The sequence below is a fragment of the Rattus rattus genome, chromosome 2, assembly GCF_011064425.1.
Source record: "Rattus rattus isolate New Zealand chromosome 2, Rrattus_CSIRO_v1, whole genome shotgun sequence".
NCBI classification, from domain to species: Eukaryota; Metazoa; Chordata; class Mammalia; order Rodentia; family Muridae; genus Rattus; species Rattus rattus.
This window is the reverse complement of record NC_046155.1, coordinates 96,474,653-96,491,339: the sequence shown is the minus strand read 5'-3', so window position 1 is coordinate 96,491,339 and position 16,687 is coordinate 96,474,653. Positions and strand designations below refer to the sequence as shown.

Here is a 16,687-nt window from a genome sequence, read left to right as displayed (position 1 = left end):
GTCAAAGAGATAAAAATGCTGAATGCTAGCAAGTTAACAACCAAACATTCTGAAAACAAAATTAAACCAGATGTTCTGAAACCATAGACACTGAAAACAAACAGTGGAATAAACCAAAGGACTGTGGCCCAACCAAGCAAGTCCAAGTCCCCCCAAAAAAGCTTACCTACTTGAGGTAACACTAAATGGTTGGGCATAGTTGGTGCTTTCTAGTATCTGACACTAATCCAGGCTACTCTTCTGGTGAAGGGGATCATCCTTGGAGCACCAGGGTTAGGTACCAAAGCATATGTACATGAGCTGGGAAGATAGGTCAATGGACACTGCTTACCCAGCATGTACGTGTGAGGCCCAGGCCCTAAGTTCAGTTCCCAGAAGCATACCCACACACAACACAACACAGATCTGACTTCAAAGGGACTTAGATTTTATTCTGGAACCAAACATAAGTGACCATGACATAGGAACAGATTCAGATTGACCAAATACTGTATTCCTACATGGTAACAGCTTCATAAAATTTTTATAGTTAAGAGAACATGGGGCTAGAGAGATGGCTTGAGAGTTAAGAGCACTTTTTGTTCTTATAGAAGACCCAGGCTTATTTCCCAGCACCCACATCAGGCAGCTCCAACCGCCTGTAACTCCAGTTACAGGATCTTCTTCTTAACTCCTAGCTGAAGGTTTGCAAAATGTGTTACAGACATGGATTCATCTCTTCAAGCAATAGAAACTTCTTGGACCATCTTATAGAACTAGAATTGAGAAAACAACCAGCCAGATAATGTGTCACCTTTTTAAATTTTTATATAAATTGTTTGAAGCTCATGCCAGTATACAAAAGATGCACTCCTGACCGTCATATTCCTCTGTTCATTTCCCCCAGCATGACCATATTTAAATCTCCTCTGGTCTTATGAGATGATTAGTATGTATGTGTTAAACCTGATGACCTGAGGTTGATCCTTGGGATCCATGGGTGGAAAGAGAGAACCAACTCCAGCAAGTTGTTCTCTGACCTCTACTCATGTGCCACGGCCTACACGTACACACTAAGTTTAATTAAAAAACAAAAACGCTGTCCCTTGCTATTACTGCCTTTAACTGGCATATTGGGAAAGGTGTCCAAGTTTAAACTTGAACACTTAGATCTCACATAAATTCTACTCTGACCAAACACAGCACAGTAGATTCTAAAGTAACTGCTTCCTTCTCCCACCCTCACTTCCATGACTCGGGCCCAGCAGCTCTGTCTGCCCAGGCACAGTGGCAAGAGTTCATTCACCCCATGAGCACTGAATAAGGTGTGGGCATTTGAGAATGGCTCTGCCATGGGAGAGATGGCCTGGACTACTCCCAGGGAACATCATTGTGGAGCCACAGCAAGGTGGTCCCCAAGAGGGAGGTGCAGGTCTCTGCCCTTCTGACCCAGGATTTGGCAGGCAAATTCAGCTGTGTGCGTGAGGGGTATGGGGTTAGCTAATGTTGAGTAGACTGTGTCCTGCACTGTCAGGGCCCAAGGCAGAGTGCCACCCCAGCTGCTTTCCCCGTGGGCCTTTTCAGTTGTCCTGGAGCCAGTTATGGCTCATTGCCATGGAGATGCAGTTGAAATAGCTAAGTGCTGCTGAGGGATGGCCTTCCATCTGTCCCAGGCCCTGTTCACTGGGAGCCCACCAAACTCAACTTGAGGACAAGTCTTTTGGGGGCACTGAGTGAACCTTAACTGTTTTTGTAACGGTTGTATGTGGCCAATGCTACAACGGTTAGCCCATGTTGCCACCCCCATAATGGCCTGCTCTCCACATCTACACTCTACTTGTAGGCAAAGGTCAGTTCCTCATCTTCCCAATCTTAAGTACAGCATTTCCTTGGCAGCCTCTAGATCCTTGGCTTGTGGCCATAGGACATCATCCTAGTCGGTGTTCTGTTGCCGTGAAGAGACACCATGACAGCGGCAACTATTCTAAAAGGAAAGCATTTAATTGGGACTGACTTATATTTCAGAGACTTAGTCCATTATTCATAGAGTGAAGCCTGGCAGCAAGCAGGCAGACATGGTGATGAGAGTTCTACATCTGCAACCAAAGGCAGGAGGAGGAGAAAGCCATTGGGCCTGGCTTGGGCTTTTGAAACTTTAAAGCCCACCCCAGTGACACACTTCCTCCAAGGACACACCTCCTAATCTTTAAATATTGCCCGTCCTTGATGACTAAGCATTCAGTGTATAAGCCTATGGGACCCATTCTTACTCAAACCGCCACAAGCACATAAACCACACCAACAAGAAGGGGTTAGGGCTAGCTGGGAGCTGGTGCTTTCTGATGGGAGCTCGCCCTTCCCTTCGTTCCTGAGTGCTCCAGGGAAAGGGAAAGTAGGAGGGGATGGAAGGCAGGAATAGATTCCATGATGAATCTTGGTAAGGAAAAAAGTTTGACAGTGTTTTGTGCGTCTTGAACTTAAAGGTTTGTGTGTTTAGTTTTTGTGGGGAAGTATGTGTAAGAGCCACAGTTAACCTGTAAGCCCCACTTGCCCAAGGACAGATAACTTCCTGGGATGTTAAGGGCTATGCTTCCTAGGAAATAAGCCACATGTTTTCACTTCTCTAAACAAGGTTGTTTGCACCAGATGTGCTTGCTCACCAGATGTGAGCAGGTATAGGTCAGGATACGTGTTTGCCCCTGATCAGGTTGATGGCAAATGTACTGTGGGCTTTGACTTTAAAGCTTGCGCATAATGTGACTTGTGCCTGTTTACTGGGAACTCAGGAGTGGACCTGGCCTGAGTCCATCTTCTTGACTAGTATTTAATTAATGCTAGCTTTAATTAATTCAGCTTAAAATTGTGGAACTGATTTTTTTCTCTAGCGAATCCCAGGATTAATATATTCCATGTGTGTGGGGCGTGTAGGGGTGACTCAAAGGCCAGAAGAGGGCATTGCTGGAGTTACAGGCTGTTGGGAGTAGCCCTATATTGGTCCTGGGAACTGCTAGGTCCTCTGGAAGAACAGCAAGCACTCTTAACTGCTATGCCATTTCTACAGCCCCTGAGTTAAAGTTCTTAAGATAATTCATATGTGTATATGTGTATTTGTATTCCTGGCCGGTGCTTACGAAATGTGTTACAAGCATAGATCAGAGTCTAGAGGGACCCCACTGGGATTTCCAGATTCTCTGTTTGAACAAGGAATTGCACCTGGGATACACAGTTGGTGATTACAAATAGAGGCCTTTCATTAAAAGAATGATACTTCTCAGAATAGAAGTGCTTCCTGACCCTGAGAACAGAAAAATGTCCAAGGTTCAGTCCTCTGTAGGAGATTTACAACGCCTCTGCCTTCTCTGGCAGTAGGAGGGCATGGGGCTTTTTTACATACTGTTTTGTTATGTGTAACCTGTAGTTGGAAGGATTTCTAGTCTTCCTTTGCTATTGATTTTTATCATGCGTCCATCCATGCCTTATTCTCCTCCCTCTCTTAGAAGGGAATAAAGCCAAAGAGTTCCAAAGCAGTCTATGAAACTATTTTGCATTACAATTCTGATGTCTGACTATATGTCCTTGCAGCTGACAGGAGGGACCACTCCTGAAGAATGCATTTATTTCATATCACTTTATTTCTGTACTGTTCAGCCGAGTATTATTCTGCATAAAATATGTATAATAAGAAAGGGGCACATCCTTTGTGACAAAGTTATTAAATTTCTAAGACTTAGGTTCTGTAGCATCAAAGTCAGGTTAAGAATAGAGCAGCATGCCCTAAGGCTGTAGGCTCTTAGAGCAGGTTTTTGAAAGTTCTCAGCACTACCACTAGCCGTGGCTGGAATACATTTTCCAGCACCTCATTGGAGACACCCCTAGGAGGCAGCATTGCAACCACTTCTTCAAAGACTTCACTTGTTAAAAGGACAGACATGAAAGCCAAAGCCAGCCTCTTTCAGTTTCCAATTCAGGCCTCACATAGTCCCCTGGGTGGAGATGAGCCCATTGCTAATTCACATTTACTCCAGTGTCTGTTTGTCTTTGCGGTTCCATATGGACATTACAAGGTTTGGACATCATTACCCTCCCTTCCCTTCCTTTGACTTCCTCTTAACCAGAGTGTTAAATACCTGGTGAGCAAGCCATAGTTTGTCTGTGTCTTACCAAGGTAAGCATGGGTATTATGTGACTATAAGAGGCATCTTCCCATATATGGAAATGTTCCGTGTTGCCATTTTCACCCTAGAAAACAGAAATCAATTGTACTTTAATTTTTTTAAGAAAGACAAACTGAATGAAGGGTATGGGTGAGCACCGTCATTAGTCACTTTACATGCAAACCCCTTGGTGCCGTCATGAAATGTCCCCACCAGAGGATGTAATCTTTTCTTTCCCCTGTGGTATCCTGGAGATCACAGATGAGCATGTGTTTATCAATCTACAGATGAAAGACTGCTACCAAGTCTAACAGAAGTAGATCAGATGTCATAGTTTAGCCTTAGTCAAAATGCCAGGGCAGTCTGTGCGAGGAAGATATCTGTCCAGGACCTCAAAACTAGGTTCTCAGCACAGAGATTGATTTGCCCTAAAGGGACAGAGGACAGGGGATGAGAGACAAAGAGAGGAGATAGAAAATGAGGGAGACCGGGAAGGGGACAAAGGAAAGGGGGCAGGGATATTTGTCCCAGGATAGGACAAAGGACTGCCTCTGGATAGAGAGGAGAGAGATGTGGCACATCGGAAAATAGCTGTTTATAAGTGCACAAGGGGGAATCTTGTATTAGCATGAGGTGTTTCATTTTAATTGGCCATATTAATTAGGTGAACTAAAGGGGCTTTTGATTGTTGGGTTTCAATACTTTAATAGCTGGACCTTGGTGGTCAGTCTCAGGAGAAGGAAGTGGCCAGATAAGGGAATAGACAGAAAAGTAATGTAATGGTTTTCAGCAAGACAGACAGGGTGGGGAGAAGGGCAATATTCCCAGAGCCGTGCTTACCATGGCCACGCTGGAACTGGCCAAAGTTCCTTCATCTTGGGTTTTCTTTATACAGGAACTTAGAAGAGGTCAAAGAAAGTGGGAGACCAAAACCTTCAGTACCTAGTACACAAATATTTCTAGATACCTATACTATAATACCAACATCTGAAATTGGCCAGCATCCCCCTAACTGTTGTAATCATTTGTCTTGGGTTTTGTTCTGAATTCTTTGACTCCGTACTGTTCTGTTCTTGAAAGCGATTATTTGTTAAATCTGCCAGTTTTAACTCCCAACTCCACCCCACATTTTCATGACAGGATGTTTTTTCCTGTTGCTGCTCAGTCGGGAGAGTCCTTGCCTATTGTACAAGAAGCCCTGAATCCCTCTCCCAGCACCCCATAAAACCTGATGTGGTGATGCGTGCTCTAGTCCTAGTACTCAGTAGATAGAGAAGCATCAGAAGCTCAAGGACATCTTCGACTACATAGTAAGTTCGCAGCCAGCCCAGGCTATGTGAGATCCTGTCTGACAAATCAGAGACAAGAGAGAGTGCCAGCTGCTAATTCCCAGTGATAGCTCTCAGTATCTCAGGTTGTTTCTTTAAGAAAGGGGAAAGGATATCTTTTGTAAATTATTTTATTTGCTTATTTATTTGGCTTTTTGTACATGTCTGTTTCACCCATGCTGGCTTCAAACCTGTGATCCTCCTCACCTTGACTCCCAAGTAACTGGATTACAGACGCCCACCATTGCCCACCATTGCCCACCATTGCCTAGCTCTTTCCTTTTTAACCTCTGATTGTAGATGCACATGGGTGGGCTGTTGGTGTTGCAGAAGTCCGAGCATGCTTCTAGACATTCCCAATTCCAACAGTCACCTCGGTCAGCTTTGTAAGGACACTGTTTATCTTCAAGTTCAAACTAAAGGCTCTGGGCAGGGATCATAAGCATTGGCTTTGCAATCTTGAGACTGTTGAAAAAATGTGGAAACGGTAGAGACGGCACCTTTCACCAAGGTGTACCCCAAGAAGAAACAGATCCCAGCTGTTCAGAGTACAAGCTAAGCAGAGCCTGACTCTCATCCCAGTGCTGTGCCCTGAAGTTTTTGGTCTCTTCCTTTTTTGTGACTTACACCTCTAGAACTGTAAGCCTATTTCACTCTTTATTCTGTAAGTCGCCTTGCTCACAGTGTTTCTTCACAGCAATAGGAAAGTAACCAATACAGGATAGTTATGTGTGTCAGGTTGACAGGGGCTCAGCTATACAGGTTGTTTCTTGTCAGCCTGACACACACCTCCACATATTTGGGAAGAAGGATTCTTGACTGAGAAAATGCTCCATCTGGTGTGTAGATGAGTCTGTGGAGTATCGTCTTGCCTAATGATTGGTGTGGGAGAGCCCACATACGCTGGGTAGTATCACCCCTGTGTAGGCGACTGAGTGAGCAGTGGAAAGCCAGTCAGTCGGCAGTACTCCCCTATGCCTTCCGCTTCAGTCCTGCTTCCAGATTCCTACCTTAAGTTCCTGCCCTGGTTTATCAATAGAATGTCACCTGAAAGTTTGTAAGCTGGAATAAACCCCACCACCACCACCAAGTTGCCTTTGGTCACAATGTTTTATCATGGTAATAAAATCTCTAAGACAGGTGTTAGGGATTTAGCTCAACGGTAGAGCGCTGCCTAGCAAGCTCGAGGCCCGCCCTGGGTTCAGTCCCCAGCTCCGAAAAAAAGGAAAAAAACAAAACAAAACAAAACTCTAAGACAGAGTTTCTTACCAGTAGCCCAGAATGACCTCAATCTCTAGATTGTTCTGCCTTACTCCCAAATAATCATAGTCATGGACCCCCATGCCCAGCATGGTGTAACAGTGAAAAAGATCTGAAGTTCAGCTGAAATCTCAGCTAAAGGCATAAAGTCGAGAAACACAGATAACGATGGTAATAAAATAACTCACAGAAGAGATTTCTGGCTGAGTCCTGGAAACTGAGTCACCCCAAGATGTGGGGAGGGATGATGAAGGATAAGGGACCTTGTCAGAACAAGGCCAAAAGAAGGCATGGTGAACAATGCCTTGGGGAACTGTGAAAGAGGCTCCAGGAAAAAGGCCAAGGGCCTTTTACCTCAAGTGCATTTTGTTCCCTGGATTGTTCTTGGATGCAATTTCATGCCTCCTGTGACAAATATTTGCATTCAATTTATAAAATGTTTATTCTCGTTGGATGTCAGATCGTAGCTATAGAGCCCAATCTGGTGAGAGGACTTGCTGAGTGCCACGTCTGTCTGCTCTCTATCCAGAGGTAGTCCTTTGTCCCACTCCAGGACAAATACCCCTCCCCCTCTCCCGTGCCCCTTTCTCCCCTTTGTTCCCTTCCCTATCTCCTTCTACTCTGTCCCCTTTCTTTGTCCCTTAACCCTGCCCTCTGTCCCTGTGGGGCAAATAAGTCTCCTTAGTGCTGAGAACTTGGTCTTGACAGCCCTGAGCCAATACTTTAGCTTTCAGTGTTCTCCCTGCACCCTGCACCCTGAATCTGGATATGACCTTCTGCTTGCTCTCCCAGACATCATCTATAGTACGTGCCTGTGTTTAAATTGGTCTGTCTTGAGAAAGTTTTGGGAAAGGGTTGCTCTGTTAATTTTTAGTATGTGTGTACTAGTGTTTATTTACATGTTTTTCTGGTCATGGTTTTTCTGAACTCAACCAGAGTTCCTTGGATCACTGCTTTCTTTGTTACATTCGTGTGTAAAAGCACACTGACCCTGAAGTAAGGTTGTCTACAGCATTAGATCATAGTCAGTCCCGTTCTTTCAGGTACTCAGATCCCAGGTCCCAAAGACACAGATCGACACAGGTCAATGAAAGTCAACAGACCCTCAACCTACCCACAGAGATGCCGGCCATGTCAAAGAAAGCCTGGGGAGGCCCACTGGCTGAGTAGGATATGGCTGTCAACAGAGCTAGCTACAGGGTTGGCATAAGCAGGTTAGCACAGCTGGGCATTAATTTTGTCAGGTCATCCTCTGCCAGATACATCATTTCCTTGCTGTGTATGTGAAAACCTGGGGTAGGATCCTGGTCCTCCCCTGAAGAGCTATGTAATTGTGGCCAAGCCACTTAACTAATATTTAGATTCTATGGCTGTTAAATGTAGGGTTGGCACTCTGTAGCATAAACCCAGTAGTGGCTTCTAAATAACATCCTCGTCATAAGATTGCCTGGCCCGGGACTGTTGAGTACCTCATAATTGCTGGGCAGACACAAAGAGTCAGCCTCTCTCCCAGTTCCCTCTCACTGATCTGAGGCCCAAAACAAACAGCAAGGGCTGGTCTGTGCCCACAAAACCTGTTTGTATTGGAAGAAGTGACAAGTAAGGCTCTTATTACTCTCCGGCCTTTCACACTAAGGTGTGGCAGAATAGACAACAACCAAGCCTTTTACACCACCTGCTATAAAGGAAAAGGCTAAGAAAGAATTGAAATTGCTTTAATAACCCTTCTGCACAGCACATATGTGCTCAAAGCTACGCTTTCCCACACCCTTACCTATATCAGTTCTGACCCTCCAGAAACTTCTTAGAGAGGTCGTAACTGTTCGTCTTAAAGCCTTCTTTATATTCTAGTAACCTCACCCCCAGGAATCCTTCTCCCTCCTCAACTTACTCTCAAATTTCACAGAAGACATTTTCTGTTAAGAGTTTTCTAGGGGCTTACAGAAAATGGGTTCAAATCCAGTCAGCTACCCAGCTATGGCCTCAAAAATGGTGAACCCCAGTCCAGGAGTCCCCTGGAGACTGGTCCTGCTCAGTCCCTTCAGAACTTCACCCTTTCATGAAGTTTCTAGTAAGTCTTCAGTCTTCCCTAACCTAGACACAGCCTATTAGAAACCTTTGCTCTGCCTCTCCCTCTTCAGTCTGCCTCCCTGAGCTCCCCCGGCTCCCACCCCTCACTCATCTCATGCAGACCCTCACAGACCCTCACAGACCCTCACAGACCCTCACAGACCCTCTAGGTAAGAAGAAGTAGGAGTCTGAGAAATGAACGTTCCCATTGACCCTCCAGTAAGCCACCAAGCCATGGAGATGCCCACCCCTCTACTCTGAGAGCCCCTACCTATTTAGGCCTCAGAATTAGGCACTGTCCCCTTCCCCTGGGACTTGGATTATCTCCTGTCAACCTTGCTTCCAGTGTAGGCTGTGACAGCAGATTCACGAAGGACTTGTGAAAAATTCAAAGAATGAAGTGTAAGTCCAAATAAGACATGTAAGGCTCTCAACTGTCTTTCTATCTTCAGGCCTAGTAATTCCCCTCCATCCGTGGTATAGTTAGAGCGCCTCATAGGCATGTTCCCCTGCCCAGTGCTGCCGTCCCCACCTTGTCTGCTGTGGGAAGCCATTACCATCTTCAGACCTCAGTGTGATCAATTATGTATCACCATGAATTTTTGGAACTCTGCCCCTTTCATCTGGGATGCTCTTATGACACCCTGAGGCCACTATGCCATGCAGTTCAGCTGGGCCAGCCCTTGGCTTACCACTCACGGAATGATGGCCACCAGAAGAAGCTAGTGGGTCTAACAGAAGAACCTTGAGTCAAACCACAGAATATTGCAAAATTCTGACTGTGGCCATCTGCATTAGGCTCTCCACCTGACGAAAAGCATGTGAAGTCTTCTGGGCTCACTCCGGTGCCCTTCCTCTAGCTTCCTTTGCCATGCCCTATGATCTTATTTTCATTTTGCAGATGGTTTCCATCTCCCAAGACATGCTGAGTTCCTTGAGGGCTAGGCCTACGTCTAATTCATATCTGTCCTGAGTACTTTCAGTAGCACTGAAGACTCTTTACCACTTGCCAAATTCAGAGTACTCAGGGCTGGGAGAAACTTTAATCAAGTTAAAATTAGGGGCAGGGGGAGGGGAAGCCCAGTAGTGTATCACATATTTGGTATGCACAGGGCCCTAGGTTCCAGTACCCCTACTCTCAAAATCAGTATACTTTAATGTCATTTTTATGCATGTGTATATGTGCAGGTAGGTATGTGTGCAGACCAGAGGTCAAAATCAAATGTCTTTCTCCCTCACTTTCCCCATCAATTTTTGAGACAGGGTCTCTCACCATTATTAACCTGGATCTGCTCAGCAAGGCCCCAATTTCTCTTGTCTTTGTCTCTCCAGAGCTGGGGTTACAGGTATGCACCACTGTGCCTGGCATTCTACAGGTTCTAGGGGTCAAAACTCAGGCCTTCATGTTTACATAACAAGCACTTCACTGAGCGAGTTCCCAAGCTTTATATGCAACTTATAAAGACTTTAAAGGACAGACAGTCTGTGTCACCAGCAGCTCCTACAACCAGAGTGGTTCTAATCTAGCAGAGACTTCCAATTGTGACAGAAAGCATTAAGATGACTTGTCCACCTATCAGCAAAGCCGGGTAGAGCAGTCAAAGAATGGTCTCCCAGAGGAGGCAACATCCAAGCTTGATCTGCAAATGCAGGCGGTTGCAAGACTGAAAAAACTGGCTGGGTTGGGGGATTTAGCTCAGTGGTAGAGCGGTTGCACCCTGACTGAAAAAAAAAAAAAAAAAAAAGAACCAAAAAAAAAAAAAAAAAAAAAAAAACTTATGGCTACCTTCACCCTACCCCTGAGGAGGAGGAGTGATGGCCTGGATTGGTCAAATGCAAGAATACTAAACTAAGTTACTGTTGAAGGGGTGGAACCCAGTGTGTAGCAAGGGTTGTCCTGGTCTGGGATGGCACAGGCCCGATTCTCCTCTCGCAAACACACCAGGTAAGATGGGGTGGGTGGTATCTTCTTATTGAGAAAAATATATTTGTGTGTGAGAGAAAAAGAGAGACAGCGAGCAGGAAAGGAAGGAGGGAGGCAGGAGAGAGAGAGAAAGAGAGAGAGAGAGAGAGAGAGAGAGAGAGAGAGAGAGAGAGAGAGAGAGAGAGAGAATGAACATGGAGGTCATAGGACAACTTGCAGGCATTCTACCATGTAAGTCCTGGCGACAGCAGGGTTGTCTACTGAAACATCTTGCCAAACCTCAGGGTTATTCTTTGGGGGAATTAATTTATTCTCCTTTCACCCCACTCCCTTCTTAGAGTAGAAAACTGCACAGTTCATGCAGCCCCAAGGGTTCATGGAGAGCTGGGCAGACACCAGACAGCAAGAGATAGCAAAAGTTACTTTGCCTATCATGTCTTCTACTCAAATACTACCCCCACCCCCATCCCAGGAACACTGGCATGCTGCTGCGGGACAGGGGTAGCCCTGCCATCTGGGCCGCAAACCAAAGGAGGAACTAGCTAAAGTAGTTCTTAGGAAGGAAGAGGGTAAACTCAGAGCAGAGAGAACCTTATCACAAGTGTAGAGCAATAGGCAGTGAGCTGCAGCCCAAGGAGCACAAAGACCCAGTGAAGGATGGCGTCCTTCAGAGGGTGGTAGCCTGGCTCCATGCGGGCGCACCTAGTCGCACTAAGAGCACTATTTACTGTGCCTCTTAACCTGTGGCAGACGTGCTTCTAGGTACTTAGTCGCATCAACTCACAGTATGAGCTACTGAGACAACCCACCCAATCCCACAGGTAAAGGCTCTAGAGACCCACTGCCTTCTTTCATCCAAGTTCAGTTGCCACGGTGCCAAGGAGACAGATCTGTTGACCTGGACTTACCAGGAGGTGGCCTGTAGGAGCTGGTACAGGAGCTGAGCAAGGGAGCAGGGTCCGTGGAGACCAGCAGAGCTTTAGGCGTAGGGGCTCCAGGCAACTGGAAGAGTGGTTTAGAAAAGAGAGGTACAGCCAAAAGGACCAAAGAGAAGACACTTCAAGTTACAGCCAAGTCAGAGGTTGTACATCTTACACACAGAGCGAGCCAGCTCCGCCCTCGGAAAGGGCCGTGCCCTTCCCCACAGAATTTCCCTCTTTTTACACTGAAAGTTGGCTACACTCCAGGTTCTTGAGACTTACCAAAATAAATGTTCTCTTCTTTGAAACCAAATTGACTGATGCATTAAGATTGAGAGAATTTTCCTTTCTAGAAATGACTCTACTCAAAGAATTGAAAACATGCATTTAAAAACAAACAACAACAAACCACTCACAAAACAGTTGTGTTATGTATATATAGTTCAACGTGTCTCAAGTCTCTGTCCTGAATGCCGGACTGCAGGCCATGACCACCCATCACAGCTGATTTAGAGAAATGCTTTTAAGTTATGCTTTAAGATGAGGACAGAAGGTGCCTATAACCCCATCACTAGGGAGGTGAAGGCAGGGAGGTCAGAAGTTCACAATGAGCCTAAGCCATATAAAATCCTGTCTTTAAAAAGCTAAAATAACCAGGGCTTGGTGGTACAAGCCTTCAATCCTATCTCTTTGTGAGTTTCAGGCCAGCCAGTCTCAAAAAATAAAAGTAAACCTAAAATATAATAGTTTAACCACCATAAGTCTTTTATCACTTGTATGATCACTGAGAGATGTTATGTTTTTCAGGGAGGAAATCAAACTCAGCGAGTTAATTAGCCCACGGAAAGAGCTGAGACTCAGGTCTGATGTTCATCCCTATTTTATCCATTTTATTCACTGACAAAGTCTTTATAGGCCGCCAGTGTAGCCCTGTTGGCCGAGTGCTTGCCCAGCATGTATGAAGCAATGGGTGCTATTACCAGCTCCGCACACTCTGGGCATTGTGGTATACTCCTGTAATTCCAGCACCAGGGAGGTAGAGGCAGGGGGATCAGAAGTTCAAGGTTATCTTTGAAGACCAGGCTAGAGTACGTAAGACCTTGTCAGAAGAAATGGGGGAGGAGGAGATAAGGAAGGAAAGAAGGAAAGGAAGGAAGGAAGAAAGGAAGGAAAAAAGGGAGGGACAGAGGGTAGAAGCACTGGGGAGGGGAGGAAGAAAGGAAATAAAATTACTGGCCCAAACTTGCTACACACTAGCTTATGTCAAGTTGACATAAAAACTAGCCAGAACAGAAGAGAATCAGAAGTTAAAGGTCATCATCCTAGACTGTAGTTTGAGGCTAGCATGGGCTCTGTATGATCCTTGATTACACGGTAAATACACAGAGGAAAAAGAGTAACTACTACAGGACAGTGCCGATATGCACAACTAAGTAGAGAGAGGATTAAAGATCGGAATTTTTTTGGCAAGGTCGGAGGACATATGAGCAGGCTACTTGCAAGAAAGGCTTGGAAAATAACCAGTTGCAACAAGCAGACACAGAAGCATGTGGAGAGGAGGACGCCAAAGAGTTATAAGCCAATATCACCCAATGGCCACAGGCTACACAATTCTCACCGCACCCCTGGAGAACAGTAATGTAATCCTTCATTGTAGACGAGAACATCAGGACCAGAGGTCTGACTGGCTCCCTTGTGGTGCAATTTCAAGCAGTGACCAGGAAATGTCCTTTAGTTCACGCCCTGGCCTCATGCCCCGTTAGTCAGCTGCATAGAGTCTATCAGAATCCGAACCTTAACCCAAGCAAGCAGTGTTTGCCCCACTATATTGTCCTCCCAGCCAGTGCTGGATCCAGCTGGACAGAGACAGACAGGAAGGGGTAAAGGAATGGTGATACCGCTGACAGAGAAAGGGCTGGGTGGAAATCACAGCAAGGTGGAGACTGACTCTGGACATGTGTCTGTCATCCTGGGTGGCATCTAGGGGGTTATACGTCAGCCGTGACAAGCACACCTATGAAACACTCTCAACTGTGGGAGACCTAAGATGCTCACTGTCTCCAGAAACTTGGACCCCTTCCCACCCCATCCCTTGTTCTGCTTTAGTTCAGTTATTCTCCTGCCGCAGCCTCTCTGGATGCTGGGATTATAGATTTGAGTCACCATAACCAGTTTATATAGTGAGGGATACACAAACCAGGACCTTCTTCATGCTAGATGATATTATACCAACTGAACCAGGCCCTTTGGTTTGGTTGGGTTGGGTTGGGTTTTCGGTTGGTTAGTTGACTGGGTTGTCGTTGTTTGGTTGGTTGTTTGGTTTTTAAAGCAAGGTCTCATGTAACCTGTTTTGACCTTGAGCTCCTTATGTATGGAAGGATGACCTGAAATCTGAATCCTCCTGCCTCTTCCTTCTCATGTGCTGAGAGCCTGCAGGCCTAATCCAAATTCTGGGAGGGACCTGATGGGGATAGAGAAGGATTCCGTTGGTATAAAAGATTCCTGGCTCATCTGTGACTCCTGCCTCCCACTTCCAGCCCCCCAGATGGCTTTGCCCTGCAGTCGCAAGTCCAAGACTCCCAAGACACTGGCTTTCCTTCTAGTGGGTATGACTTTCGTGGTGCTGAACCAGTGGCTCCTCCAGGTGCCCATGCGGGAGAAAGCCAACGGTTCCGTGGTCACTCCCTGGTCTTCTGAAGCTGCGGTGCTGCATTTGCCACTCCTCCCGGCGCCCCCCTGCGAGGCCAACGCCTCTGTGGACCTCCTGGATGGCTTCCAGGAGTTGCCCGCTAGGATCCAAGACTTCCTGCGCTACCGCCACTGCCGCCGCTTCCCGCAGCTGTGGGACGCGCCGCACAAATGCGTGGGGCCCCACGGCGTCTTCCTGTTGCTGGCCGTGAAGTCGTCGCCTGCGCACTACGAGCGGCGCGAGCTGATCCGGCGCACGTGGGGCCAGGAGCGCAGCTACAGCGGCCAGCAAGTGCGTCGCCTCTTCCTGGTGGGGACCTCCTCTCCGGAGGAGGCGGCTCGCGAGCCTCAGCTGGCCGATCTGCTGAGCCTGGAGGCGCGCGAGCACGGCGACGTGCTGCAGTGGGACTTCAAGGACACCTTCCTCAACCTCACACTCAAGCACCTGCACCTGCTCGACTGGACAGAGGAGCACTGCCCGGGCGTGAGCTTCCTGCTCAGCTGCGACGACGACGTCTTCGTGCACACGGCCAACGTGCTGCGCTTCCTGGAGGTGCAGTCGCCCGAGCGCCACCTCTTCACCGGGCAGCTCATGGCTGGTTCTGTGCCCATCCGCGAAAGCTGGAGCAAGTACTTCGTGCCCCGACAGCTCTTCCCGGGCACAGCCTACCCTGTGTACTGCAGCGGCGGCGGCTTCCTTATGTCCCGCCGCACAGCCCAGGACCTGCGCAGAGCCTCACACCATGTCCCGGTTTTCCCCATCGACGACGCCTACATGGGCATGTGTCTGCAGCAGGCCGGCCTGGCACCCAGCAACCACGAAGGCATCCGGCCCTTCGGCGTGCAGCTGCCCGGTACGAAACGCTCATCCTTTGACCCCTGCATGTACCGCGAGCTGCTGCTGGTGCACCGCTTTGCGCCTTATGAGATGCTGCTCATGTGGAAGGCGCTGCACGACCCGGCGCTGCAGTGTAGCCACAGACAGGATGCAGGGTCTCCCGAGGTCAGAGAGGAAATGAACTCCGATGCACACTGATGTCACCCAGAGGACAGATCTGGAAAACAGTATATCCTAGTGCACCTAGTTCCTAACCTCATCTTCAGGGGTTCTGGTCCTATTGGTCAGGGGTGGCATGTGTAGGTGGTATTTTTCTTGTTTTAAGTCGACTCCAAGATCTCTGGGCTGGGAATATCTATCTGTTCCTCCTCACACACCAGCCTTCCAGGGCATCTGTCTTCTATCCTCCATTCGTGCCCTCGTGGGCAGCAAGAGAGGCATGGTGGCCAAGATCAATGTCAGCTGTCAAAAGAAGCGCAATTATAAATAGTCATCTCCACTGTTTGCTCCACTAATGAGTAGAGCTCCCAGACGTCAGTTTACACTCAGAACTAAAGGGGTGTCTGGCAGCCTCGCTTCCGCCATGTTCCAGGACTCTGGTGAGGCCAGTAAAAAGCAAAGGCCATTACAGGCAGTAGCTACACTTGCCTCTCCAATGCTTTAGGAAGTGCGTGCTTGAGTGGGCAGTGGCCACCTGTCCCGATGGTGTGGAGTATGTCTGTGAGAATATTGTATTCGTTTCCTGTTGCTGCTATAACAAATTCTCATTAACTTTCGAAGCCTAGGAATAAGCCCACTTGGCCTGTAGTTCTCTGACAACACAGGTCTCACTAGGCTAGCACCAAGGTGTTGTCTCACTAGGCTAAGTCAAGGTGGTAAAACTGCTTTCTTTCCTACGTATTCCACAGGAGAGAACTCTCCGCTCCCATTCCCTAGCTTCTAGAGGGAGAGAGGGGTCCTTTACCTTCAAAACCAGCAATGCTACCTTTCCCTACAGCCACATTTCTCGCTGATTCTTCTCCTCCATCCACACCTCCTTCCCTGAAACTAAACCCTGAGTCCACTTGTTAGCCCAGGCTTAGCTTACCATCTGTTTGTTTGCTCAAGCTGCTCTGAAACTTGTTGGGGAGATAAGCATGGTTTTCAGTTCCGGAACCTCCTGCCTTTACCTCCCAAAGGGTGGATTGCAGGTTTGTCTTCACGGCCACTTATTATCTTCATGTTGTAAAGCCAGATCACTAGGTCTATTATAGCTCATCACGTCGTTCACATGTAACCTAATTTAGTCATGAGTTTAGATGGGGGCATGGACATCCTTGGAGGACCATTAGTGCTGTCTCCCATGGTGCCACACACACATATGTGTGGGATAAACAACAATAAATGGAGGAAATGAACACGTGGCACATGACAGACATGCTGTTTCCTCAACAGACGGTCCTGATACCAGCTCTGATCTCAAACAATTGAGCATTATTAATCCTGGATTTCCTGCTTTGGTGCCTTGTTCTCAGTTCCCTGGCAGA

General features: G+C 47.2%; 1 protein-coding gene across 1 annotated transcript; it reads left to right on the top strand.

Moving 5' to 3' along the window:
- The first annotated feature begins 13,932 nt into the window (after positions 1–13,932).
- Positions 13,933–16,362, top strand: B3gnt6 (UDP-GlcNAc:betaGal beta-1,3-N-acetylglucosaminyltransferase 6). Its single transcript, XM_032892982.1, has one exon. The coding sequence runs from the start codon at positions 14,100–14,102 to the stop codon at positions 15,357–15,359; it is 1,260 nt and encodes a 419-aa protein (XP_032748873.1). The 5' UTR covers positions 13,933–14,099; the 3' UTR covers positions 15,360–16,362.
- Positions 16,363–16,687: the final 325 nt, after the last annotated feature.

Bases quoted from the DNA above. Each gene is read 5' to 3' on its own strand.
- B3gnt6 (XM_032892982.1), top strand. From the start codon at position 14,100: ATGGGGATAGAGAAGGATTCCGTTGGTATAAAAGATTCCTGGCTCATC.